This window comes from Lagopus muta, chromosome 7, assembly GCF_023343835.1.
Source record: "Lagopus muta isolate bLagMut1 chromosome 7, bLagMut1 primary, whole genome shotgun sequence".
Taxonomy (NCBI): Eukaryota; Metazoa; Chordata; class Aves; order Galliformes; family Phasianidae; genus Lagopus; species Lagopus muta.
Genome location: NC_064439.1, coordinates 19,076,638 through 19,102,077, shown reverse-complemented (window position 1 = coordinate 19,102,077; position 25,440 = coordinate 19,076,638). Strand labels below are relative to the sequence as shown.

Here is a 25,440-nt window from a genome sequence, read left to right as displayed (position 1 = left end):
ACTGCTTTTCCTTCACTTAAAATGTGCTGACAGTGGGAGATTAGAAAAATGTGACAAAATATTCTGTTGCAAGCTTGCTATAGAAAATGCATTAAAAGCAAAAGGAGTGAAAACAGTTTGTTTTGCATTGATCACCTGTGACACTGGTAAGTGAGGGGAAATTCACAGTTCTTTTTGGCTACAGGTTCCATACACTTGCCTACTGTATAGACTGTTCTGCACCATGGAGTCTTTGTAGTAATCGTATGAATGGAATACTTCTTAGATTTCACTGTAAATAGCACATTATGTAAAAACTATAGTGGGATAGTAATTCATTTAGCTGGAATTTCTTTCTATTTATTATTTTAATTCTGGGAAGTATCAGCATTGCCTGATTTTGACTATCATTTTAGTGAAATGGAGGTGCGTGCTTTCTCCAATCTAATCCAGCATCCAAACAGTTCAGTTTGACTCCTTCAGACATACGTTGCTGTCCCTTATGCTTAATATGCATTTTTTTTACCACTCAAGAAGGTGAAATTCTGCTGTCAGATATCTGGACATTCCTGCTAGTGCTGCTGACTGTTGCGGTTTTTCAAGGGTAATACTTAGCTCAGGGCATGAACTGTGGGGAACACAAGGAAAAGAGTATTTTTTATAAACAAAATTCTCAGCATTTCTTTAAACACCACTAAATGACTTTGTAGGCAAAGAAAGCATAGGTAAGTAGACCTCTTGTATTACTAAATGGATAGATAAGACCATCTAAAAAGTGGCTTTTGATACAAGGGGTTTCTCAGGGTATCAGTGGAGAAAAACAGTGACAGAAATTGTTGTTTGAGATTGTTGTTATCAGATTACGTTTAAATGCAAAAAGTTGTATTGTCTTGTTCTATATAGCCTGGCTTTAGGTATTTTATCAGCTTCAGTAAATGCTGTTGCTCCTTGTAACTGTTACATGACAGCCATGGCCTCCAAGAAGTAATGTAATGATTCTGCTACAGTACCTTGAATAGTTATTTTCTTTTTTGAATTTGCTATGGGAGGTGTTAATTTTCCACCTTTCTTAAGTTATTTTTAAGAATTGTTTGGCAGAATTTCAAAACACTGAGTAGTGTATGAAAACCATGGATTTAGGTACCCACGTACAAACAAATAAAGAGAAAAATAAAGCGCACAGTTCAAGCCCCAGTATTTAAGTATGATCTGGATATTGATTGGTAGGATATAAATATCTTACAAAGAAAGCCATGTCTCCATCCAGCTAAAGAGAGTTAGGTTTTGTATAGTTCAACTAACAGTGTATAGGCAACATACTAACATATTTCTTAGGCAGACACTCTGTAGGTTTTATTTAGTCTTGCTAAGGTATTTTTTCTTCAGTTATTAAGAGTGACAAATCAGTTGTAATGTGAGCTTGTACTACAGATTTTGCACAATACCACCTGCCTGCTGAGCACTACTTTGAAAAGCACTTTAACAGAATTATTTCAACTAGAAGCTTTAAAGATACTCCGACTGGAGGACATATCAAAGGTTATTGTGATGAAAATGTATTTGCAAAGTTTTGCAGATAGAAAGTTTAGTATTGGTTGCATTAGGATACTAACGAGTTCATATTTCTGTGTCTGGTTTCAGGAGCTTTGAATCTGAGGAATGCTAGAGGTCCCAGTGAGCTCCAGTCTTCTTGTGTTTGTGTGGTACAAAACAACCTGTAGCATTTCTGTTCAAATGGACTGAAAAGATAAAACTAATGAATGAGAAGGAAAGGTAGGAAGATAAAACAGTTGAGCTGTACATAGAGAATCTTATCAACCCTAGCTCTGTATTTTTCCAAAGGATTTCAGTATATGGAAGGAATGGGAACATTTGCATGTATATGTCTGGTGTTAACCGTTTTTTGTCTATCTTCTCAAATGAATAGAGAGGCTCACATCTATCAGTTGTTTGGTGTCACAGACACTGCGGAAGAAAGAATTCTTGAAGAGGGACTGGGAGGAGGTGGGAGTGGCAGTCTCCAGGCCTCTTAAGGGACAGGACAGTAGGGATGGATAAGCAGAAGGATTTATACACAGAAGTGTTAAGAGTTGGAAGAAACTGTTCTGAAATAGATTCATAAAATTTATCTACCACCTAGAAAGATGAATTTATAGATGCCAAGAAGCCTTGTCTAGAATGCTACTGAATTCACATAGTGTTTGGCATCAGGAATCTAGAATTTGAGAAGCCTTTGAGAAGCCTTTGAGAATTTATTCTTCTCAAGGCATAAAATATGAAGGGTACCTTCTAAAGACTTGGCCCCAGTTAGTTAAGGCTGGTCTTAAAGCTACAGGAATTGATTGGAGGGCTTATTTTCACATATGTAGAATATGTAGAATGATGCCCTTACTATAAATGGAGAGTAAGGAGAGTCAGTCCTCCTCATCAAACCCTGAATCAACGTGGAGAACTGTTTTCACTTTTCCTTGCATGGTTGCTCATCAAGATCCTTTGCATTCTCTATGTGCAGCTCCTGCTCAGTTCTCATGCCCCGCCATACTTAATCTTCCCTACAAAATCATTAGCCATTGCCATTTTTAAGCTCTGTTGGGTTGTAAAGTCATGTTGGTGTTCTGTGACAACTGCTTAGGATGGTCCATTATCATTCCCTTACCTGGAATGCAGTGACCGGTCTGATTGATTTAATCAGGGTCTGTCCTGAGAAAAAAGGTTACAGTACCTAAAGTACCTCCTGTGGTAGCTGCTGAAGCCTCCTCCAGAGGTGTTTTTGTTTCTGGATACATTTGACCTCTGATCAAGCTGTTTCCCAAATGGTCATTCTGATAAATCTCTTTTATGTTCCTGCAGTTTTGACTTAAATTCTATTCCCTCCATGACAATAAAGCACACTGCAAACAACTGTTACACAGTCTAAAGGAAGAACAGAGAATATTGTTACATTCTTTTTCAGAGTGTAACATAGTATTTCTGTTGTGCATTTACTTACATTTCTTACTTTACTGCAGATTGTTTACCAAAATTTTAGTTGTTCATTCATCTTTAAAATACATGGATCACATTTTATTTCAGATGTTTTTAATCAGATGTTATCAGTTAAATTTACTGTTTGGCAATTTGTCTATAATTTATTTCCCCCCCCCTTTTTTTTTTTTTTTTTTTTTTTTTTTTTTTTTTTTTTTGTGAAACAAGCCGTGACAAATATCATCTCACAGTGATTTTATAGACAGTTTCTTCTTATAGCTTACTACTCTAGAGATGTGTTCCTATGCAGCCCCCAAAAGAGATTTATATCAGATATAATAGAAATCCAGCTGGTTCTTCTAACTTATCTGTCTCCTCCTTACTTGATTCTTGCCACTTATTGTATCAAAGTGGATTTGCTCATAATTTTTCAGTAGTGAACAAGAAACTGTAAAAAAGAAGGCTATTTGTATTTTAAATTGCCTACTCCAAATCATTTCTTGTCAAATGCCATGACTAGCCTGTTTCCCCCAGTCTAAAAGTTGGTGGGCTTCTATCACAAGTCAAAAGGAAGAAGCTGTGGAATAATGTCATACAATACTAGGCTGCTGTTTTAATATTTTTTATATTGATGGAGATAAATATTTAGATTTGGCACTATTACTAATCACTATTTCTACAAATAGGGAAAGGTACTTTTCAGATTCTGGCTTTTTTTTTTTTTTTAATATATATAGACAGGATCTGATTGTATATCTAATCTATATATATATAAATAAATATATATATATATATATACTGTGCTTCAGCACCTGACACTGAAGCATAATGATTCGGTCTGCAAAGCATTCTTATTAGGAAAGTAACGTTATTATGTGTCAAAAATACACATACACCATACATCAAAGTTGTGAAAATGATTAAGTATTTAAACTCCTGCAGTTTTAAAGGTCAGATTGGAAAGAAAAGGAAAAGAAAGAATGGCATCCATGCAACTCAAGACATCTGACTTAGCCAAGTGAAAGTAAAGAGCTTGGCTCCTTCAAAGGATGATTTGAAGTGTCTCAGCTACATTTCTCTTCTGAACTGCCTGACAGAGAAGTCTCTCTTTCTCTCTCCCTCTTTCTGCTTTCCTTCTTCTCTCCTTGTCAGTTCCCCCTGACTCCCAGGAATTACTGAGAGAGAGGAGATTGCAGGGAAACAGCTGAGGCGTATCGCTTTAATATACGTCTATAAAAATATGGTATTTTTCGTCTAGCATGTCTAGAAGTGATTTTTCAAAAGCAACTTCCCTAGTTAAAAGTTCAGATATCAGCAGAGGTTTTTTCAAGTCCAGTCCAGTCTGCAACTATACTGGAATCAAATATAAGACATTTACAATTGTGGTTTTTTGGCCCTAAGAAGTTTCTCATATAAAATCAAATGAGATCACTCTCCTGAAAAGCCTGATTATGATTCAAAACTGAAAAAATATGGGAAATTCTCAGCAAGCTTTTTACTAAAATCCAACACTACACAGATCCTGCTACTGAAACTGGAGGCAAAAGTTCCTCCGTTTATATGAATGTGCAAATTTCAAAATACAGTCTATGTATGCTGATTAATGTTTACAGAATTTATATTTTCTGGGAAAAAAAAAGCTTTTTTTATACCAGCACTGAGTCCAAGATTTCAACATGTACTTGCAGTAAAAGATTAACACCTTTTGTTAGCAAGTAGTTATTTTGCCACGTTTAGACTAAAAATACTGTAATTTATAATATGAGTAATTCTGATTCTAGATAGGTTTTCTCAGCTAACACTGATCAAACAAGAGAGCTTTCAGCTTTCATGTCTTCTTTTGGCATGTCATGGTTAACAGCAAGGTGTGACCTACAAAAAGAAGACAATTTTCTCTTCCTATCCTGCTAGGATAGGCCTTACAGAATACGTGCTGATCAACCTTAGCAGAACAGAAGAAAATTTATTTAAGAGTAGAAAATGTATTATAGCAAAACACTTATAACAAATATAAGTGAAGAACCAGACTACTGAGTTATATAGATTATTTTGATTATGAGCACTTCTGACAGTACAAAGGTAAATTATAAGGGTCTGCCTTTTAGAAACCAAATAATTAGGAGTGCAAAATAAGATATTTTTTACAGAGAATGCTTTTTAAAAAGTGTAAAATTAATCAGTGGGAAAAATAAAGAACCAACAACAAAACACAGATGTCAGTTCAGGTTTTTGAAGTGTGCTTGTCTTTTGCCTGCATTTTTGTGCTATTTCTAACAGTACTGCAAAAAGAGAACATTATTCAGACAGAGAACATCTCTGTAACTGAAGCACAGTTTGCAAATGTAGACAACGTTTGAGAAATTTAAATTATTGAATCTTTGACAGTGTATGGAGTCAGTTCTCATCAGCATGCTCCCCCAGTTTCAACCTTCATTTGATTTGATGCTTTCTAACCAGTTAATATTCTTAGTTGTTTGAAAGGTGATTTGCAACATTTCAGATGATATGAACGCACTGTTTTCTGTCTTTTGATATTTTCAACACAACTGTAGCCCTTTCGATTGCAAATGTTTGATTTTAAATTTGTCATTGGTCAGCCACTCCAAACGGCTGTTTCAGAACCAATACAGTTTATGCATGGGAAGTTTGATGTTGAAATAATATTTATTTACATTCCCAGAGTGAGATGGTTTAATATATTCATGCTGCTATAAGAGACCTGCTACAAAGCCTAATCGTATTTTGTGTATATACTATGTGTACAGAGAATCTTGCTTGTATTAAAATAAAAGAGAAATGAGGTTCTAAGTATCAATTTATAAAAGTTATTTGCAAAATGTTACAGTGTTTCATGAAGCCCTATTTAATGAAGCATTAACTACTGGTAAAGCTCCACAGAAAAACCTTATTCCAGAATTCACAGTAATGGTTCCCGTCTGTTTTATTTCTGCTTGCATTTCACAGAGGAGCTTACCTCGCCACCCCCCAGCCCCTGTTCCCACTTCTCCTGTACTAGGTAAGCCACTCACACAGCAGGAGATAACAGACAGAAGCATTACTGAACATACTTGTCATCCAGGCGCTGACCTGCTGTGAATATAAAAGCAAACAGACCTAAAAATGATGCTGCCCTTCCCCCAGCCCCGACTTTCTGCAACCTGTGGCTCTTTCCCAGCAGAACAGCTGGCAGATTGTACCGCTGCCATGGCAACCCTGCCGTCACCGATTGGCTTGGCAGCCTCGCAGCACCACCACATGCACTTCACGTCTGAACTGCTCTTAGGCTCGCAGAGGTATTCTTCCAGGTTGTACTGCTAGATGCTTATTTACCCTTCAACTTCATAAATTTTGCAATAAAAAATCCTATACAGTCCTTATTTGCCAGTGAAACCAAATCTTCCTCCCTGCAATCTTGCAAAGATTCCATATCCGTTCCTTGCAAAGTCCCAGCAGATGGATCAAATCTCTGCAGCAGCTTCAACTGATGGAGTGCCAGTCCAGCTCCCCTCATGCCTTCTCCTCCAATGTGAGGTTCCTTTGCAAGTAACAAAGAAAAGCAAATTACCACATCAGTACAAAGTCCCTGGTTTCCTAGATGTATTCCTTTAAGTATTTGCAGAACTTAATGCGGACACACTAGGTTTGTATCATGTACACCACAGGGAAGCTCAGAAGTTACATGGCCCTCCCTTTTTTAATCTGGCAAGCACATATGAGTGCATACAGCATGTCCAACACCATGGTGCTGGTGATGGGGCCAAGCCCACTTATCCCGCTTGTTTAGTGATTGGACCACTTAGAGAGGATAGGTGACATCCATAGGTCTAAATCAGTCCCAAAAGAGTGAAATCCCTACCAATCACAAGAAGGCTGTTAGCAGCAGCCAATACATGTGAAAGTTTTAGGTTTTTCACTTAAATGCTGAAGCACTCCTGTGTAAACAACCACAAGTAGTCAAAAAGAGAGATTCCTTAGTCGGTTGCTCAGTAACAGTAGTAGAAATACCTGGATTCTTCACATAGAAAACTTCAACTGGAGAGAGTGAAAGAACGCTGCCTAAAGAGGCATCATTTTGGAAGAAGATGATGCAGCAGAAAAATTTGGCGCTCCAGATTTTCTGTGTTATGTAATTAGACTAATGGCTAAATGGGACACGTTTGTATAGGACACAGAGGAAGGAACAGCATAGGCATCTGAATTCAGAAGGACATTTGGCATCAAAATCCTGGATAGGAGGGAATTCTTCTCAGCCCCACCCCTCTTCTCAGCACTCCCTGTGATGCCTTGACTCCTTTTTATTTAATAAATAAGCTGATTCTTATCTGGATCATTAATCTAATGCATTCAGATAGGAGACAGAACAACATTTGTAAAAGCTGCCATAGCAATAGCAAAATAAAGAACTCCTTTGTTAATCTGTAATGCAGCACAGAGCAGATCGTTTCTTGGGCCCTCAGACTTTGCTAACACAGGTGCTCACCCCACCAGCACGTGATGTGAGTTAACTGCTTAACGATGCACTGCCAGCTTAAAGCTGGGCAGCCGGGAAGCTGCTGCTCAATTCTTCTCTTCCTTTCCTTTAATAAGAATTCAGTGCTTTCCAGGTAAGAGACAAAAAGGCATCTGTTGGAAACTAAGAAAAATCAGCGTACAAAGGGAGAAAGGGGTGGTGACTTGAAGTACTGGAATACAAGGGGATTTTTGCAGAAAACGGTATTACCCAGGGTGCAGTGACTTGCTTGTTCAAAGACTGGTTTTATTCTCTATCTCTTCCCTTTTCCTTCCAGATTAGTTACCACATTGAAGCTGATAGATAATGTTATCTCCTGTGTGTAAATCCCTAAGAGGCAGTAAGTCTGCCCAGGCACAGGATCAACTGTCCAGCAGTAACCTCCACTTCTGAGATCAATACCGATGGCTCCACCTCTTGTTTTGCCTTGCACAGCCTGATTTCAAGACCTGTTGCCAAATTGAGATTGTGGGAAATAGTGGGCTGGGTAAAAAGCAGGTGTGGCTGAGAGACAGAAAGAATGTAAGAAATAAGTGAAGGAGCATAAGGTGAGTCAACCCTAGATTCTAGCTTCATTGGAAAAGATCACCTCAGCAGGGTAGCTGGTTGTAAGGTATGATAGACCATCTGTAGGTAAATAATTCAGTGTCATCTTATTTAAACTGTGCTATACACAAAACTTTTATAGAAATGTCATTTTTGTGTGGAAAAAAGTACTTTATTCAGAGCATATTACTGGTGAGGTATCGAGTCTATCAAGTTGGAATCCTGAATTTAGGTTAACAGGACTTATGTTTTGCTTTGTCATTCTGCTGAGGACAATTTCCCATGCTGTTAAGTTTTACTTAATGATCTCAGCTGAAAGAGCTGGAATTGAAAAACAATTCTAATATAGATGGAAGGTTTGAATTTGTACCAATGTGCAGAAGAACGCTGGCATATAAATCTTTAAGAAAATCTTTGGTCCTTTTAAATCTTTGGCAGCCGTCATATATTTTCTTCTTGTACAACACTGTGTATTTTTTAAGTTTTTTCAGTTAAAAGATACATCCAAGCTCTTAAGACAGAAACAACGCATTAAGGAATGCACAAGTTAAACAGGTACCAGATTAGGCTTCTTCTCAGTGCCATGATGATGTACAACTAACACTCCAACTCATCACACTGACAAAGGAGAAAGCTACATATATATGGTCTGATGATAAACTGTCTCAAGGTACTAATAAAGGAGATGTGATTTTGAAAGGTAGGCAGTGTGGATACAAATTCTAGTATCTCCTTATATACTTTCTCCCCTTAGGCACTTTTACAGTAGTCACTGGCTCTAAAAAAGACAAGGTACAGTCTTGAGCCACTGAGCTTGAAATAAATTTATTCCCTCGTTCTTTATGTAACACAAAGATAGTTCCCATGCATATAAAATTCTCCTTCAAGTTATTTCCCATCCTTTATATAATCTTCACTGCTTCAGGAACTTTAATAAAAAATTTTTCACCTCTTGTTAATGGGCAGAAAAAGAAAATAAAATGCATGCACATAAAGAAAGAATAGCAAGAGGAATTTTAACCTGAGCGGTCTTTTATTCCTCTTGTGTGTTAAATGATTGTTGTACAAATCAAAACAACCTGAGCACACAGTTGGAAACTACTTAATGTTCCCTAAATGAAGCTCAATTAAGCACGAAAAAAGGTTTGAAGAGCATCAGAAATTATTTTTATCCCTAGCAGTTAGAAGTCTCTATAGTAAAAAAGAGATTTATTGATGGTAAATATACTGAGTACCCTTATGGTGCCAAAACAAGTCAAGCATCCTATTAATACCAGTACCTGTGGCTGAAGCTGGAGGCATGGAAAAGTTTCCAGAGCCCATGCAACTTGCTCCTCATTTTCAGAAAGTGTAATTGTACATGTACTATATACTAAGACACCTCCTGGCTTCAGTAATTTCACTGCCTGCAGGGAAAAAGAAACAACATTTCAGCTTATATTTAAAGGCAAAATGTTTCATATAAAGTAATGGTACCAAGGAATTGTTAAGCTATATTATTAAAAATTAACCCTTAAATCTTTCTGTCTAAAACAGCGTTGGAATGCTAATTCTTCTTGGGGCACACATTAAAGGTTCACATAGATTAGAAAGGCTTTTCTTTCAAAATCGGCATTATAGTTCATGCACTTTCTTAATGCTACTGAGATGATTCACTCTGTAGGATTTGTTATTTGTGCAGCTCTGCATATCTCATACAGATTAGTTTTGTTTTCATCACATGCTGCCAAGCACAGATAGTTACACAGTATTTCTGTCACTGATATTAGATGTCAGCTGTTCCATATATTTGGCATGGTTTTATCTGTGCTTCTTTTCAAGCTGTAATTCACTTTGAATAAGTATAATTCAGGTTTACAAAAGCTTCAGGAAATCTTGTCCTTCAGTATCAGGGCAAGGGTGCTCTTACTAACAAGGGAACTTGTAATATGGCCTTCTGGCTGTGTGCTCCAGCATCTATTCTGTATAGTACCACTGCAGGCTATGTGAGGAAGCGGTAAGAGTCCACACTGCTGCACAGAAAAACACTTTCACCTGCTCTGTGACTTAGACCTTGCCAATTATTATAAACTGAAACCAAGAAAACTGAAGGGAAAAAGAATAGAAAAATTCAGAGGTTTTTGTTTACTGTTGTTTACAGACATCTTTCCCATGCTCCAGTGAACTGACTTCACCTAGCAGCAGATCTGGTGGAGCTGAAAGGCTAACCCAATGCTAATGCTGTCATCAACTTTACTTTAAAAAAGGGGGCTTGTGAAAGACAGGAGAGCACTATCTTGTTTTATAAATATTTAAGTGCTCCTAAATGATCTCAACTTTCCTTCTCTTTGACTTCAACAGCCTGAAAGAGAGAAAACAAAGCTGAACAAATGACTTAAGTTTTTTAAGTTGTACCAAAAGAAACAACATAAAGAAAACTGCACTACTTACCCTAAGGAGAAAAAAAAGAAGAATGTTTTAGACTTTATGGAGAATAGGGAACTGAGATTTCAAGGGCTAGAAATCAACATCAAATACTTGAGCTTCAAAAGGGTGGGCTGCATCCTAGCATACATCTGCAGAAGAACGAGTCTAAGTGTTCTAGGAACTACTGATCTTCAAAGATGAAGGATAACAAAAGACCAGCTGGAAATCAGGCAAAATGCACATACTTCAATATTCTTCAATTAAATTTAGGAATAAGCTGAGAACTGCAGATGGTTTTGTGACAGAAGAAACTGTAGTTGGAAAAATAAAACCTTAATAACACTACCCAGTGATTTAAAAAAAAAAAAAAATAAAAAAAATAAGAAGGGAAAGAGGTTAGCACTTAATGGTTTCTAGTACCGTTACAGCAAGAATGCAGTGTGGAAGCAGCTAGGAACAATAACTAGGAATGAAAAACCTAGAAAAAGGGCAAAGAACAGACATGAAACATATTTAGAAAGAGGGACATTCTGCAAAACAGCAGTTTTATGGAAATGTTTAACAGAACTCTGGTGCTACATTTGCCCTGAATAGAGAGAACTTTGAAATGTATGCATCCCAGCACCTAACTGCTGAAAAGGTATGGAAAATGAAGCAACATTCTGGCAAGTGAAGTTAAGTTTTACACTGCAAAACTGCTTATGATCAATTTAATTTAGCTACTCAATAATTAATATGTACCACAGTGAAAAGCTTGCGTTGCAGTGGCTGGTAAGATGTCACTTCCTTTAAAGTCGAGGAATAAGCCATGTTTGGTCTCTGCCCCATCCCACTGCATGGAGCATCAAGAAGAATTCGATCAAATGATTCTGGTAAGAATGGAGGTCCTTCTGTAAAAAAACAGAAATGTAAAATGTGTCTCTTCTTTCCGTGAGATTTCACCATAGGAAATGGCAGACTGTTACGGCTTAATTGCCATAAAACATTAAAGTCCTATACATGGTATCTGCAAAAGTGATCTCAGCTAGAGACAAGTTTCATCAGTGCTGGTGGTAGATTTTGTCTGACAGAAAAGGAATTATAGATTATGCAAATAGTGGATAATTGCTTTAGACATCAATATTTTTCAACTGATATTTTGAAAATAAAACATAAAAACAAACAAAAATATTGAAGTAAGATTGGTCAGAGGTGCTAGGTACACAGTTGTGCCTATAAGTTGTTATGAAACACAGACAGCTCATAAGTGATCAAATCATTACTGAGAGAAGTGCATGGTTAACCATTAAGACTGCCTTAAGTAATAAGAATTGGACTGCCTATATAACTCTTCATGCAATTCACACAGAAAATAGAGTACTTGATAACATGAAATACCAGACGTTCAAATTCTACTAGTTTTCTACATGTGCTGTCTCTGCAGCAGAACAATTCAGTAGAGAAGGATGGAAAAGATGGGCAGTACCTCTGAATACTGCCTGGATAGATAGAGAAATATGTACCTTCTTTATGTGGAGCCTATCCTTTCACCTTTCCAAATCCCACTAGTTTAACAGCCCCAAAATGTCTATTGCTCTAGTGCTCAAGAAACAATTCAGCACAGGATTACCAAGACAAAAGGAGCTCTGTATGTGTATCTGAGTAACCAATGAGGAAGAGAGACATTTATATGCTTTGCCTCCTTTTCTTCTTCTCTTCCTGAAATATGCAAGTGAAAAGGAGTGGATGACTTCACACTACTGCTACCTAGGTTGTTCCACTATCACCAGAGAAGACTTTTGGCACTGCTGATTTATCTTTCTCCAATTCAGCCTTCAAAATATGTCGAATGTCATAATTGCAGGGATGTACAGAAAGGCTTTCATGATCCCTGAGTATTATAGCTAGCTCTTGTTCATCTGTGCAAGTGCTATGAACCACCTACAATATCTTACATTCATAGATGATTAAGAAAAATACCTTATTTCCTGCAAAACAGGGATGACAATAAGGGATGGGGACAAGGAAGGTGAATTATGCAACCTGATCCCTACTTAGGCAAACCAGTTACTGGAAAAAAGCAGAGTGAGAGAACAGCACACTTTGCACAACAAACTAAAAATAATCTAGACAGCAGATACTGCTTAAATCGTTCCATCATGGGAACAGAACCAGTATCATAAATACAGTACTTCAGAAAAGCAAATGAAATGAACTCAAAATAATACACTGTTTTATTGCTTTCCCCTAAACAGCTGAACAAACATCAATGAACTAAACTTTGCAATACTCCTGGGAGTTAGGTATTAATAACCCAATTTTACAGATGAAGATTTTGAGGCAGAAAAAAAGCAAGAAATTCTGCAGAAGTAATTTATTTCTCAGACTGAGCAAAACAGTTCAGAGTATGGGGTTAAGTATTATCATGAAACAAGGTTTAGGGTTCGTCAATCTCTGATAATACCTGGAAAGGGAATGCATTCCTTTTGAGCATATTAGGTTGTGATAAGGACAGATAGTTTGAGCTTTGTAGTTGCTTTATGGGAAAGCTGAAAATCACAACAGAGAAGAAAATAAGAGGAGTTCCACAGGCTGAAGCAGCTGAGCTATCTCCAAGATTTCAAAAACTTATGAACTGGTGACTGGTTTAATACTACTGATAAAAAACTGACATTTATTCTAATACTACTATTACCAAAATTGTTTACTTTACCTTGTTTATCCTCTCTCTTCTCAACTGACAGTGCTTTTGTTCCATCATAGCAAAATGCCTTTATACAATTCAACTGTAGTAATTCAGCGTTCTGCTTAATTTTTTTGACCTTGTTAGCTATCTTGTCCATTGCTATTACTTCACCCTGAAAAAAAAGTTTGTCTTTGTTTGGTTGGGTTTTTTTTTAATCAAAAGCATAGGGATTAAGTGGATATGCAATTCCTGATTATTTTTTTTTCTTTTTGATCAGTGTAATGAAGCTTAATTTCCCTAAAGAATGATATTATTTTTAAATATACACTCCAGTAGTCCTTGTTCTCCCATGTTTTCCATGACACCCCTATTAGGGTAGATACTGGTCTGGAGCTCTATACACCCTGTTTGGTATGATCACTCCAAAATGGGAAACTATACTGTCTGACTTTCAACATGATTTTGTTTGTATTTTCTTTTGTTTAGTAATGTTTTACTGAGCATTAAATTAGGTTAAAAAAAAAAAAGATAATTTGTTAGAAGGTAGAAGATTTAAATATATGGTAAAATAGGTGAACAGGTTTTAAATTTGTGTGGAAATGTTATTACATACAGCTCAGTTCTGAGAAAAGGAGACCTGCAGCCGTTCCTCTGGCTGAGGTTCATAAAATACCATTACGCTCGCAGTCGTGACAACTACTGCATCATTCCTTTCAGCTAGGAAAAAATTCTCTTTTTCTGTGCAGGATAAATCAAATCAAAGCAGGCATACAGCACTACCTGCTAGATGAAATTTGTAAACAGGAAAGAAAACATTTTTCAGTATTGTCAGTGAAATCCAAAACAGTAATCAGCCTCCAAAAACAACCTTAAAAAAAACAGAACAAAAGGAAACAAACAACTCATAGCCAAAGACCAATAAGTATGAATGGAATTGCTACAGTGATTCAGATCTTCTGAGAAAACATGATGATTTTTTTATTTGGTGATAGCTCTCTAGAAGACTAGTGGGAGAGCAACATGACTGTATAAAAAATAGATAGACTGTATAAAAAAAAGAAAAGAAAGAAAAAAAAGTCAGTGAAGGTACGCTGGTTGACTGTAGTAACCAGGTTAAGCAGTTTGTTGGTGTAGGACTGGAAAGAAAGAAAAGGATTTATGTTGTTTCAATTGTTTCTAGTCCCCAGCTGCTGTGAGCTAAATCACCTCTAACATGAGCACTCAATGATCTGATGCCACTGCTTCCCCCTATTAACATTCAGCATGTTGTACATGCACTGTATGGGAACTGCTGAGTCACGGCCTGAACCTCTGATTGATCACCTGAGGTGAGCCATGAGTCAGCCAGAGGAGCACAGGTGAAGGCAATTCTCCTGTGCTGCTGGAAGGGGTGGAGCCAGGCTGCACCCCTCCTGGACCTATTTAAGAGCTGGCTACCAGAGGGGAAGGATCTCTTCTGGAGATCCCCTCTTTTGGTGTCTTCTGGTGAGCTCAACCCAAGGGTAAGCTCTTCTACTTATTCTCTTTTGTGATCCTTGTTTGCTTTGCCTTACTCTCTTGATTATATTGCGATTATAACATCTTGATATCTATTGATTATACACAATTATATTGTGATTATAACATCTTGGTTATACAATGCACACTAAGTTCTGGTGCTGAAAAGTTGTTAGGGCAGGAACAGACTGAAATACAACAGGTCTCCCCCATCTGGCCCATTCCAGTCGCTAATGTGAAAGTTTCCTCTGTGACATCTGGGGAAAAATGGTTGTTTTGGACTGGGCTCTGAACAGTAATAAATCCTCAAAATTTAGCTGTTCCCAATTCCTACTTTAAAACTATACATTCTTTCAGCACACAGCAGCAACCTGTGATTCCCATAAATCCTCAGTTTCATTAATCCAGCATATTTCTGAATAACGTGCAAGGCAACAAATTCTTCCATTACAAATAAGTGAAATCAAAGATATATTTCAACACACCAATTTGCAGCAAATCAGGTCTTAAGTGGGATGGCGACCTTTTAGTAGTCTGTGCTCATTTCAGTTACTAACAAAACACACTGTAAGCAGAACATTCGAGTATTGGTGGCTTGCTATTCTAAGTTATCTGTATGCATCTGTTAAAATGATGGTGCTCAGACTTTCTTCACTGAGACAGAAAATGCTGAGTGACTTCTCTTACTTGATCACACATTAATGTTGCAAGATGGGTTGTTTTCCCTCCAGGTGCAGCACACATGTCCAAAATTCTTTCTCCTGGTTGAGGGTTTAAAACATGGCTGACAACGACTGAAGGTAAGTTCTATCATAAAAACAAAAACAGGAGAATTCAAACCTTATGGCCTATACCAAGTCCTGGAATAAGGAATGACAAACATGTTAAAAATAAATATAAAATTCAGCACTGAAGACACTTAAGATATTGTTGTTGGTTCCTTACCAGAAAATGAAATATTTAAAAGAGACAGCAGATGTCTGAAGTCTCCATTGGCTCTTGTATATTTAAAGCCACCTGTCAGTATCTGTGACTAAAGTTTAAGGATTTGTGGCTAGGGAGGCTACACTGCTAAAACTGAAAATAAATTAAATTGATACTACCATAGACATAGAGTAGTTCTGTATGTTACGAGGATTTTATATTCATTTGGTTTATTGAAACACATTGGTGTAGTTTAGTATCAAGCAATTAGATGAATAGGCAGGAGTTTAAAGTTGCTGAATTAATGTACTGAGAAGCTGAATTGTGCTAACTGTACAAGCAGAACAAATCAGTGATTGTTATACATATTAAATGAAGTAATTTACTATTTCAGAGAATATCATTGAAGGAGGGCTTATTTGAGATAAAATTTACATTTGCTTTACAGAGTAAAACTACTTTCTGGAGGGTTTTTCTAAACCCAGGGATTGTTTGTATTTATATTTAAAAAAAATACCATTATTAGTGTGCTCTTGGACATCTAGCTCATGTTTTAAACCTTTTTTTTTTTTTTAATTCCAACAAACTGAAATTATGAATTTTACTTGATCTTAGAATACAAAAAAGTTCCATTTATTTAATTATCCTATGTTTCAACATAGCCTAAATGACCAATTGTTATGTCTACTCTTTTTAAACAAACTTGCTGCATGGGGAAAAGCGGTTTAGGTTCCGTAAATGTTAAAGCTGCAGACGAAAAAGCTGTCAAGAATGAAGTTCAAGTTCTCTTCAATTTAAGATCAATTATTTGAAGATTTTCCTCCTAATCTACAGAAGTGGGTACCTTGAAAGAGGCTCATGTCTTGTGGTTCATAAGGCAGATTCCAAAAACTAAAAGTTCTATGGAGTGTTTGTGCAAAAAGAACCTCTAAGTAAATAAATATCTCCTAAGTCGACTTAAACATGCAGATACTACATTCACTCTTTGTTTTCTTCAAATTCAAACAGATAATTAGGTGCTGTAACACACAATGAATATTGTTATAACGAGTTATAATGAGTGCTCAGAGGATACTCATTGTTCTGCAACCAGTACAGGTTTTTATTTTGGCCAGAATCCTACCTGTAAAAATAAATGACTAGGAAGCACACTGTCAAACGAAGGACTAAGATAGACTGGCTCTGTCATTCTTACGCCTAGCCCACTGAAAAACACAAAAGAATTATCTCAAGTACAAAGGTGTATCATTTTTAACAGTATTAAAATCATTGTGCTTATATAGAGAAATTCAAAACAAAACCTTACAAAAATGAAACCATTATAAATCAGCCAAGAAAAATACCTTTACTATTGATGTTCTTTAAAATGACATCATTAAGTTGGATAAACAATGATAAAAATCTACATTTAAAATTGGAAATATCTGTAGATATAGATTGCTGTTACCAAGGACTTACGTCATACGGCCATGCGGACTGAAAATGTCACTACGACTCAGTTCTGAAATCCCATTTCCAAGGAAAACTTTGACTCCTTCGAATTCTTTGGCTCCTCTTTTACATTTCCCTTCGATATCCGAATAGACTGAGACTAAATCTCCAGCCTTCACAACTGGGCAAAGAACAGAAATCTTGAATTTAATCTTATACTTGACAGTAAGGACCAAATAATTTAGGGTTTTCAGTAGACTGCTTCAACTCCTATATCACTGCAAAATAAATGACCTCATAGGCATTGAGCTTGAAAGCATGCATAAAGAATGATGACTCCCAATTATCTAGAGCTATTGAGAACCACTAGGTTACAAATCAGACTTGTTTCTTAAGCACCTAGACAAGCCTTTAGTTTATTTCTTATATCACCACATGGTTACCTAGCAGATTTTTTTGTCTCATCAGTGCTGAAAGATGGAAAAACACAAATTTCCATTTCTAAAGAAAATGGCATTAAAATTGAAGATTTTTTCATCAACTGAAAAAGAAGATTCTACTCGATGTCTCATAGACAAACAATAAGAAATGAATTACCATTGGGAAAAAATCTATTTTTCTAGATTTGTACCTTGGAATCTAACAGGATAGTAAAGTTAACTGCCTTTGTGGCTACATGAAGAGAAAATACTTCTTGAAATACTGTTCCCTACACAACCAACATACATCCAGCTAACATTTAGGTACCATCAACATACGTCCAGCCACCATCCATTTGTTGCAGCACCCTTTCTTTTTTTCCCCCAAGACAGGAAAGTGTCACTTGTTTTAAAAAAAAAAAAAACAAAACACGCACACAAAAAAAAAACAAAATAAAACACTTAAAAGACAGGTTTTAATTCATGTTCTTTGAAAAAGATTTCCAAAATAAATATAAGAAAATGAAATCTCTGAGAAGAATACTTCAGCTAAAGATTGAAATACTGTGAGGGGAACTTAATGTGAGAAATAATTTTGTGTCATTTTCTTATGTATCACACATAAAATTTCCAACAAAAGCTAGATAAAATATGCATTGACTGTATAACATAAGATTAATTTCAGCTGTGAACAGAAGACAAAACAAATTACATTATTTATTGGAAATTAATTGAAGAGTGACTTTTTTTGTTCCCTATTTAGAAGTTTTACATGTAGAGAACTCTTACATCTTGAAGTAGATATGATACCAGGAACATAAACATGCGCTCCTCGAAGTACTGCATACCCACACTGTGCTCCAACAATGACTTCAGACTCATATTTTTTTAAATCTTGCCTAAAAACACAGGATGCAATTCAGTTAAAAAAAAAAAAATACTGAAAGAAATATCTCTCTTTCCCAAGTAAACTCTCTGGTTCATAATTTTTTTACCTTACAGTATAGAAGAAAAAATATGTAACTATCATGTGGTCAATTAAAAAGTTTAATCTTAGAAAGGAATCAAAGGACAGAAGAGAAAACAACAACTACTACTACTACTACAAAACAGTCCTCAAAATAAACCAGATTGAGACACATTCTGCCACTACTAGAAATCTAATACAGGAATACACATGAATTATACTGAGATCAAGAAATAATCCCTATCCCTTCCTAGACCAAATGACTGTAAAGTGACTTTGTATTTAACAACTGCTACATATTTATATAATAAACACATGATAAGGAGTACGGAGTTTTGCCAGTAAGAATTGTGAAGAGTTACCCAAAGTAATTAAAGTGTAAACACGTTCAATTATAAAAAGAACAGAATGTTCACAAAAAGTTTCTACAAAATTTCTAATAAATTGAGTGTGAATGTAGTATTTGCTAACTAGAACTGCTTGTTACCAATCTCTATCTAATCCTGTTACAAACCAAAGTTTGTTAGTCTTAATAATGAACAAGATACTTCAAATCAAATGTTCTTTAATGAAATCAATAAAACTGAAGAAACTCCAAGGGGCAAAGACAGAAGCAACAATGGAAAGAGCCAAATATAGCTTAAAAACAAATAATCATTCTGAAGGGGATAAAAATTACTCAGGAATCCTTCCATTGTTACTGATACCAATCTCCTGAGGTCTCATTCTGGACCAGATTTCAGGAGAAGAAAATACTGCATTTTCTATTTTACCCTATAACTCTCTATCCAGCCTCCACAAAAGTTTAATTCTTCTCTCTGCCACCTACCTGGCTTTCCAGAGAAGACGCAGTTATGTTACATTTTCCATTTAATAACTTTATCTCTTAGATAATTAACTGTCTCTGCACTTTCTTGTATCCTTTATGAATAAAACTGTGACCCAGTTCAGATAGTGACTGTCTGCTAGGCCTCAGTATAAATGAAGTTGTGCTTTACTTACTGCCAGTTAGTTATCCTGTTTAAAATTAAATTTACAAGTAAAATATGTATTTTTAAAGTTAAACACTGAAAAATTCAAACCTGGGTCCAATAGCGGGAATTAATAAGATGTCCCGGAGTTGTGGGTGCTCAAGAACTGGAACACAGGTTCCTTTAAATTGCTGTTAAATTAAAACAAACAAACAAACAAAAACTCACAGTAAATTAGACTAAGAAGCTAATATTTAACTAGTTGATTCAATTGAAAACACTTTTTTTTCCATTCACAATTGATAGCTGTAAAATAAAAAAAAAAGTGAAAACGGTTGAGAGAGATTAAGGGAATGTTTTACAGAGAGACAATCCATAATACAAATACAGATGTAAAGCACTAAATAATGAGTAAATAGAGAAGTAATAAATCTGTAAACAGGTTCACTGAGAAAACTGACTTTGGAGAGTGGGACAGTGTCCTGACGCTCATAACCCTACTACTCATTTTTACTCTCTGCTGGAAGAAAGTTGTGTCAGGTTACCATCACATCATTGTACCACACACATTGAAGATAGGGTCTAATTTGTTATGATTTTGATGCTGTTAATTATAAATCACTTTTTTTTTTACTATTCTTAATTACAAATTACTGTTAAACTCTACTCGTGCATTGTCTGAGTATGTATCAGAGTGGCAAGACTTTTTTTATTTCTTATTTCAACTGAAATTTGATTGAATACTGAGAGCTGAATTGTGCATAAAGTTGCAAAAGAAATTACAAGTTCCTCCTTTAAAATGATTCTGGGATTTTAAAAAGATGTCTGCTTGCTTGAGGCTTTTAAAATATGCACCCCAAACATGCAAAGTTATCATTATTTGCATCCAATAAATGTTATCCCTTAACAAAGAAAATGATCCATTTGCATAATGTTGCTAGAAACTGTTACATAAACTTTCAGAAAGTTACATAAACTTTCTTTTCTAATATGGCCACTATTAAAAATACCAGAAGTTATGAAAAGCCAGCCAATTCAGATTTCAGCAAAGCATTTTCCCTCTAAGCAAAATATTGTGCTGCAGTACCCATTTCCAGATTCAAGCTAAAATTAGCGTAACTCATTACCATTCTAGCCAACAGAATGCTGTCAACTGCCTCTGCATCACAGAAGCATCTTGGCTCCTGTCATGCAATAGCTCCCTGTACACCCACTAACATCAATAATTTACTTGAAGAACCAGATCTTTTTAAACAGACTGAAGAATTAGAATAGAGCTTCCAAATAATCCAGTTCTTCTACATCATGGCTTATGTATTATCAAGCACAAAATGTTTAATTTAGGTAAGTAAAAATTGAAAAAAATGGCCAGAAGATTAACAAGTAGTAAAAAACTTATGGCTGCTGCAGGGCATCACTCTGGCAGATTTTTCGTCATGCAGATTCTCTCCATTTCCTAAACAGTTTTCAGAATGAAATATTCATTCAATCTCCTTTAATCTTTACTAAAAATAAGTTGCTGAACATAGTATAGCAAACTACAGATTTTAACTGTTTCTTCTACCATCTTCTCCAGACTTAGATGTCTGTACAGTATTTACTACAGTGGCAACCTAAGCTTATCTAAGGTCCCTATCAGCCATGTAGAAAAAAAGATTGTCTTTCTCCCTCCCTTGTTAATTTTCTTGGATGTAATAGATGCTGAACTAATGCTGAACATCATCTAGTAACTGCTAGATGATGAATGTTATTAAATTTAATGCTGACAGGAAATCAATATGTCTACACATTGTTAATAGTAGTGGACATGTATTAAATTAAAGAATAGTTTCCAGTAATGAAAAGCTCTCTTAATCAGGCAAAAGACGAAACATCTTGCTATTTTTGCTTTAAGAAAGAAATTGCACAAACCTTCTGGATCTCTTCAAGCAGCAATTTTTTCACGTGTTTCACAGAGGCCAAGTTAGTGTTAACTCTAACTGTTGTGATAGCTGGTGGATGAGATAGATGACTCAGCAGAGATTGATATTTACTCTCTGCCTCCTTTGTACCTAAAGCAGTTATAAGCTGACAGGGAAAGGAGAGATTTTAAAATAAGGATTAAAGAGATTCACACAATACCTCTTGCTCTGTGGAAGCATAACATAAACATTAAGCAGAAATGAAGGAATAATGGCTGTATGGCACGCGGTAGTGAGGAATGTCTATGCAATAGAGAACTAGTTCCAGAGACAACCTTAGAAAGTTGTAGAAAAGGACTTGTTGGGAAAATGGCCAAATCACTCCAAATAGTCTGCAGCAAATACTGAAGACAATCGTGAGTGAGTTCTGTAATACTGTAGGTACTGTAGAAAGAATATACCTGAGAAGATGGACAAGCAGATTCAAAAATATGAATTAACTTTTAAAAATATATACAAAAACATCACTTTTGTTTCAGCTGACATTAGGAAATCATAACTAATCCATAGTATTTTTGATTTTGCCCTGGGTAAGGGAGTATTTCTCAATATTCTCAATAATATATGTGCGCTTAATCTCCAACATGATCATCCTTCAGCAGGATCCAAAACTGAAGCCTCAGATTTATACTGTTTAGGTTAAATACTTAACATTATTTTGAGCCAACAGCCCTACAGAATAATTTTATAATATAAATAGGACTGTCTTTAAAAATCTGTGGATAATGTCAAGGCAATGCCTTATTTTAAAGCATTAAGGTTACAGAAAATAATGAAGTGTTCAATTAGTGAAGCATTTGCTATGATTAGCAGTGGTATCTGTTTCACATACCTCCTTATTTCTGAACACTTTGCTGAGATACTCTTCAACTTCATGTTGAAAAGAGATTTTGGGGAAAAATGACATCTTCCTTTAGTGTTTAAATTCTGCTGGTAAAGAAATGAAACAAGCAATGTATTTTCTTGGCACTTTTCATCATAATACTCAAGTTTACAAATGTAACATTTATAACCACAAACTGAGCTGCACAACTTTCTGATTCTTCCATTTTAAAAGTGCAATATTTTGATTAAAAATCCGAACATTGATTCGATTATGACTGTAATGCCACCAACTATTAGGTTTCAGCACAGGCTAAGTAACATGCCTAGAATCTGCAGTGCAGAACATTCACATTGCAAAGACGCTACCAGAATCTTTGATGTTGGAAGTTTCCCAGATGAGGCTACAGTATCAGTCTGAAACATGAAGAAGGTGTCGTCACCTCTAAATCCCGTCCCATTAAAGTCCCTAATTGCCATTTACCGGTAAAATTCACTCACAGAGGTTCCTCACAGAATTTAGCTTTGACTCTTCTGAGTCCCACATTTGAAATTCTTGTTCTAATTATTCTATTATTCAATTCATTCTATCTGCGCATTTTTAGAGATTATCTTTCTCTATTTGCTCTTCCTGAAACTTAACCTCTTTCTCTATAGTTCATATGATTCCAGCTTCCTCATGGACAACATGTGTGACTGTGGACAGGTTGTTTTTTTTTTCATATAGGCTTAAAAAATTATGCAAGCACTATTTTTGTCTTGAGTGTATTTAAATCATAGTAGGAATAGATCAGCCGATTCTTATTGGAAAATGTTCAAGCTGTCTGGTGAAGGATTACACTGTCCATCCCCAAAATGCTTTTACTTCTCTGTAATTTTTTTCTACTTCATCTCATGACCAGTGACCAGTCACGAGTGGTGTCCCCCACAGGTCTGTATTGGGGCCTGTTCTGTTCAATATCTTTATTGATGACCTGGATGAGGGCATTGAGCGTAAGTTTGCAGATGACACCAAGTTAGCCAAGTGTTGGTCTGACAGAAGACCCTACACAGGGATCCAAACAGGCTGGATAGGGAGGCTAAGGCCAAGGGGATAGAGTTCAGTAAGACCAAGTGCTGGGTCCTGCACTTTGGCCACAGCAACCCTAGGCAAAGCTACAGGCTTGGGGCAGAGTGGCTGGAAGACTGTGTAGAGGAAATGGACAGGGGGGTGTTGGTCAGTGCTCTAGACATGAGCCAGCAGTGTGCCCAGGTGGCCAAGAAGGCCAATGGTATCCTGGCTTGTATCAGAAATAGTGTTGCCAGCAGGAATGGGGAAGTGATCTTCCGACTCAGCACTGGTGAGGTCACACCTCGAGTACTGTGCTCAGTTTTGAGACCCTCACTACAAGGAACACATCAAGGCCCTGGATAATGTTCAGAGAAGAGCAACAAAGCTGGTGAGTGGTGTGGAGTATCACCAGGAGCAGCTGAGGGAACTTGTTCAGTTTGGAGGAGGCTCAGGGGAGACCTTATTGCTCTCTACAGCTGCCTGAAAGGAGGTTGTCAATAGGTGGGGGTCAGCCTCCTCTTCCATGTAACTAGCAACAAGACTAGAGGGAATGCCCTCAAGGAGGAAGAGATTGAGGTTGGACACAAGGAAAAGTTTATTCTCCAAGAGTAGGCACTGGAATGGACTGCCCCAGAACAGCCCCATGTCCTCAAGGGTGTTCAAGAAATGTTTAGATGTGGTACTAAAGGACATGGTTTAGTGGGAAACATTGGTAGTAGGTGGATGGTTGGAACAGATGATCTTAGAGGTCTTTTCCAACCTTGGTGATTCTATTAGCTGTGTTTTTAACAACAGTTAATGAACACTTAACCAAGTGTTTGTTCAAGGAATACACAACAGGAAAAGCAAAAAGACCCTCAGTACTTCACAGGGCCTGGTACACAGTGTTACTGCAGAAGAGCTTCTCTGTCATGAACAGTAAAGAGCGTGGACTCAACGCATGCATTCATGTGGCAAACACAAGAAATCCACTATTGCTGTGCTTAGAAAGCAGAAATTCTTTAATATCAGCACTGGATGCATAGGGATAATCCTATCACGCATAGCTTACACAAAAATTCTTCTGATTATATACATTACCTGTGTTACATACGCAGAATTTTTCCAAGAGGTATGTTACAAATAAAGAAGTTTCCCACAAGTATGTTGCATATGCAGTGACCGATTCCAAGCAAGACCTCCTGTTTCATCAGGACAAAGACTCAGAAGAACTTTCTTATCTCCTTGGTTCATAGACACAGCTCTTTCTGTTATCTAAACAAAAATTGCAGGGCAGGGGTATGCATTAAGGATGCATATTAACAATATTGTTACAACTTGTATCAGAAAAATCATAGAATGATTTGGGTTGGAAGGGACCTTTAAGATCATCCAGTTCCAATCCTCCTGCTATATGCAGGGACACCTCCCACTACACCAGGCAGCTCAAAGCCCCACCTAGCCTGGCCTTGAATGATTCCAGGGAGACGGCATTCAGGACCTCACTGGGCAACCTGTCCCAGTATCCCACAGTTAATAATTTCTTCCTAATATCTAGTCTAAATCTACCCTCTTTCAGTTTAAATCCATTTCCCCTCATCCTGTCAGTACCCATCCTGCCTCCCCAAGAGGAAGAGACACTAACGATGAGCAATTCTGCTAAAATGAGCAGTCAAAAGAAATGGAACCTGGAAACTTTAATAACATACAAATGGGGGTTTCAGAGCACACCCACACAACCGGCAGCCTCAGCACCGTATGCGGGCAGCTGCAATGCCGGCAGCTGCAGGAAAGATGCAACGTAGCTTAGGTTCGGAGAGAGGTGATGGAAGACCTGAAGGAACACAACTGCTTTCGAATGAGAAAGGACAACGCACATCACATCCTCCACGCTGGGATGGATAGCTGAACTCATCCTCCCCCTATAAACGTCCCCGTGCTCCTGCCGGGAGCTACAGCCGGGCAGCGAGCTCAGCACAGAAGCAATGCAGAGCACGCAGGTCCCGAGCACGACTTCGCATTCAAACCTTCTCCCCTCTCCCCACCTCACAGTCCCGGCTCCCACCTGTAACTCGTGCCGGGCCGCTCCCGCCTCTTCCGGGACGGCCGCCGGAAGTCCCGCCCCCACGTCCGAGATGATTGGTTGGAGACGGACAGGGCGGTGGCGGCCCGGCTGTTACCATGGCAAACCGCAGGGGCGGCGGCCCTCCCGCTAGACGCGACGGGTGGGGCGGCGCTGCGGGCAGTAGTACTGGCGAATAAACTCATCCCACACAACGGTGCCCACAGCCCCATCATTTCTCACTGCTTTATTCCATAGGAAAGAAAACCTTTACAGCCATCGGGCC

The 25,440-nt window shown here is 37.2% G+C and overlaps 2 protein-coding genes across 4 annotated transcripts in view; one reads left to right on the top strand and one right to left on the bottom strand.

The window, feature by feature from the left end:
* CACNB2 (calcium voltage-gated channel auxiliary subunit beta 2) overlaps positions 1-3,739 on the top strand; it is a 229,348-nt gene extending 225,609 nt beyond the window's left edge. Inside the window, exon 14 of the mRNA XM_048950489.1 lies at positions 1,621-3,739. Coding sequence (XP_048806446.1) covers positions 1,621-1,629 — 9 coding nt within the window. The 3' untranslated portion in view covers positions 1,630-3,739. The remainder of the gene's footprint in view (positions 1-1,620) is intronic.
* NSUN6 (NOP2/Sun RNA methyltransferase 6) lies at positions 3,695-25,256 on the bottom strand. Of its 3 annotated transcripts, none has more exons than XM_048950500.1 (13): positions 25,158-25,256; positions 24,194-24,367; positions 22,073-22,170; positions 21,191-21,346; positions 19,391-19,470; positions 18,131-18,240; positions 16,950-17,103; positions 16,615-16,696; positions 15,255-15,374; positions 13,098-13,242; positions 11,147-11,295; positions 9,280-9,405; positions 3,695-6,478 (listed from the first exon to the last, which is right to left on the bottom strand). In XM_048950500.1, the coding sequence occupies exons 3-13, from the start codon at positions 22,145-22,147 to the stop codon at positions 6,266-6,268; spliced, it is 1,410 nt and encodes a 469-aa protein (XP_048806457.1). In that variant the 5' UTR covers positions 22,148-22,170; positions 24,194-24,367; positions 25,158-25,256; the 3' UTR covers positions 3,695-6,265. The 3 variants fall into 3 exon arrangements, with proteins under 3 accessions (XP_048806457.1, XP_048806456.1, XP_048806458.1); XM_048950499.1 differs by having other exon boundaries at positions 22,073-22,167; XM_048950501.1 differs by lacking the exon at positions 24,194-24,367 and having other exon boundaries at positions 22,073-22,167; positions 25,158-25,191.
* Between the last annotated feature and the right edge of the window lie 184 nt (positions 25,257-25,440).

What these genes read in the sequence shown, in the direction of transcription:
- NSUN6 (XM_048950500.1), bottom strand. Translation starts at nt 22,147, where the DNA reads ATGTCATTTTTCCCCAAAATCTCTTTTCAACATGAAGTTGAAGAGTAT. An exon ending in GAAGAGAGAGGATAAACAAG is followed by an intron (nt 11,296 to 13,097) that starts GTAAAGTAAACA and finishes GTTTTTTTACAG; the next exon opens with AAGGACCTCCATTCTTACCA. An exon ending in AACGCAAGCTTTTCACTGTG is followed by an intron (nt 9,406 to 11,146) that starts GTACATATTAAT and finishes TTTTCCCTGCAG; the next exon opens with GCAGTGAAATTACTGAAGCC.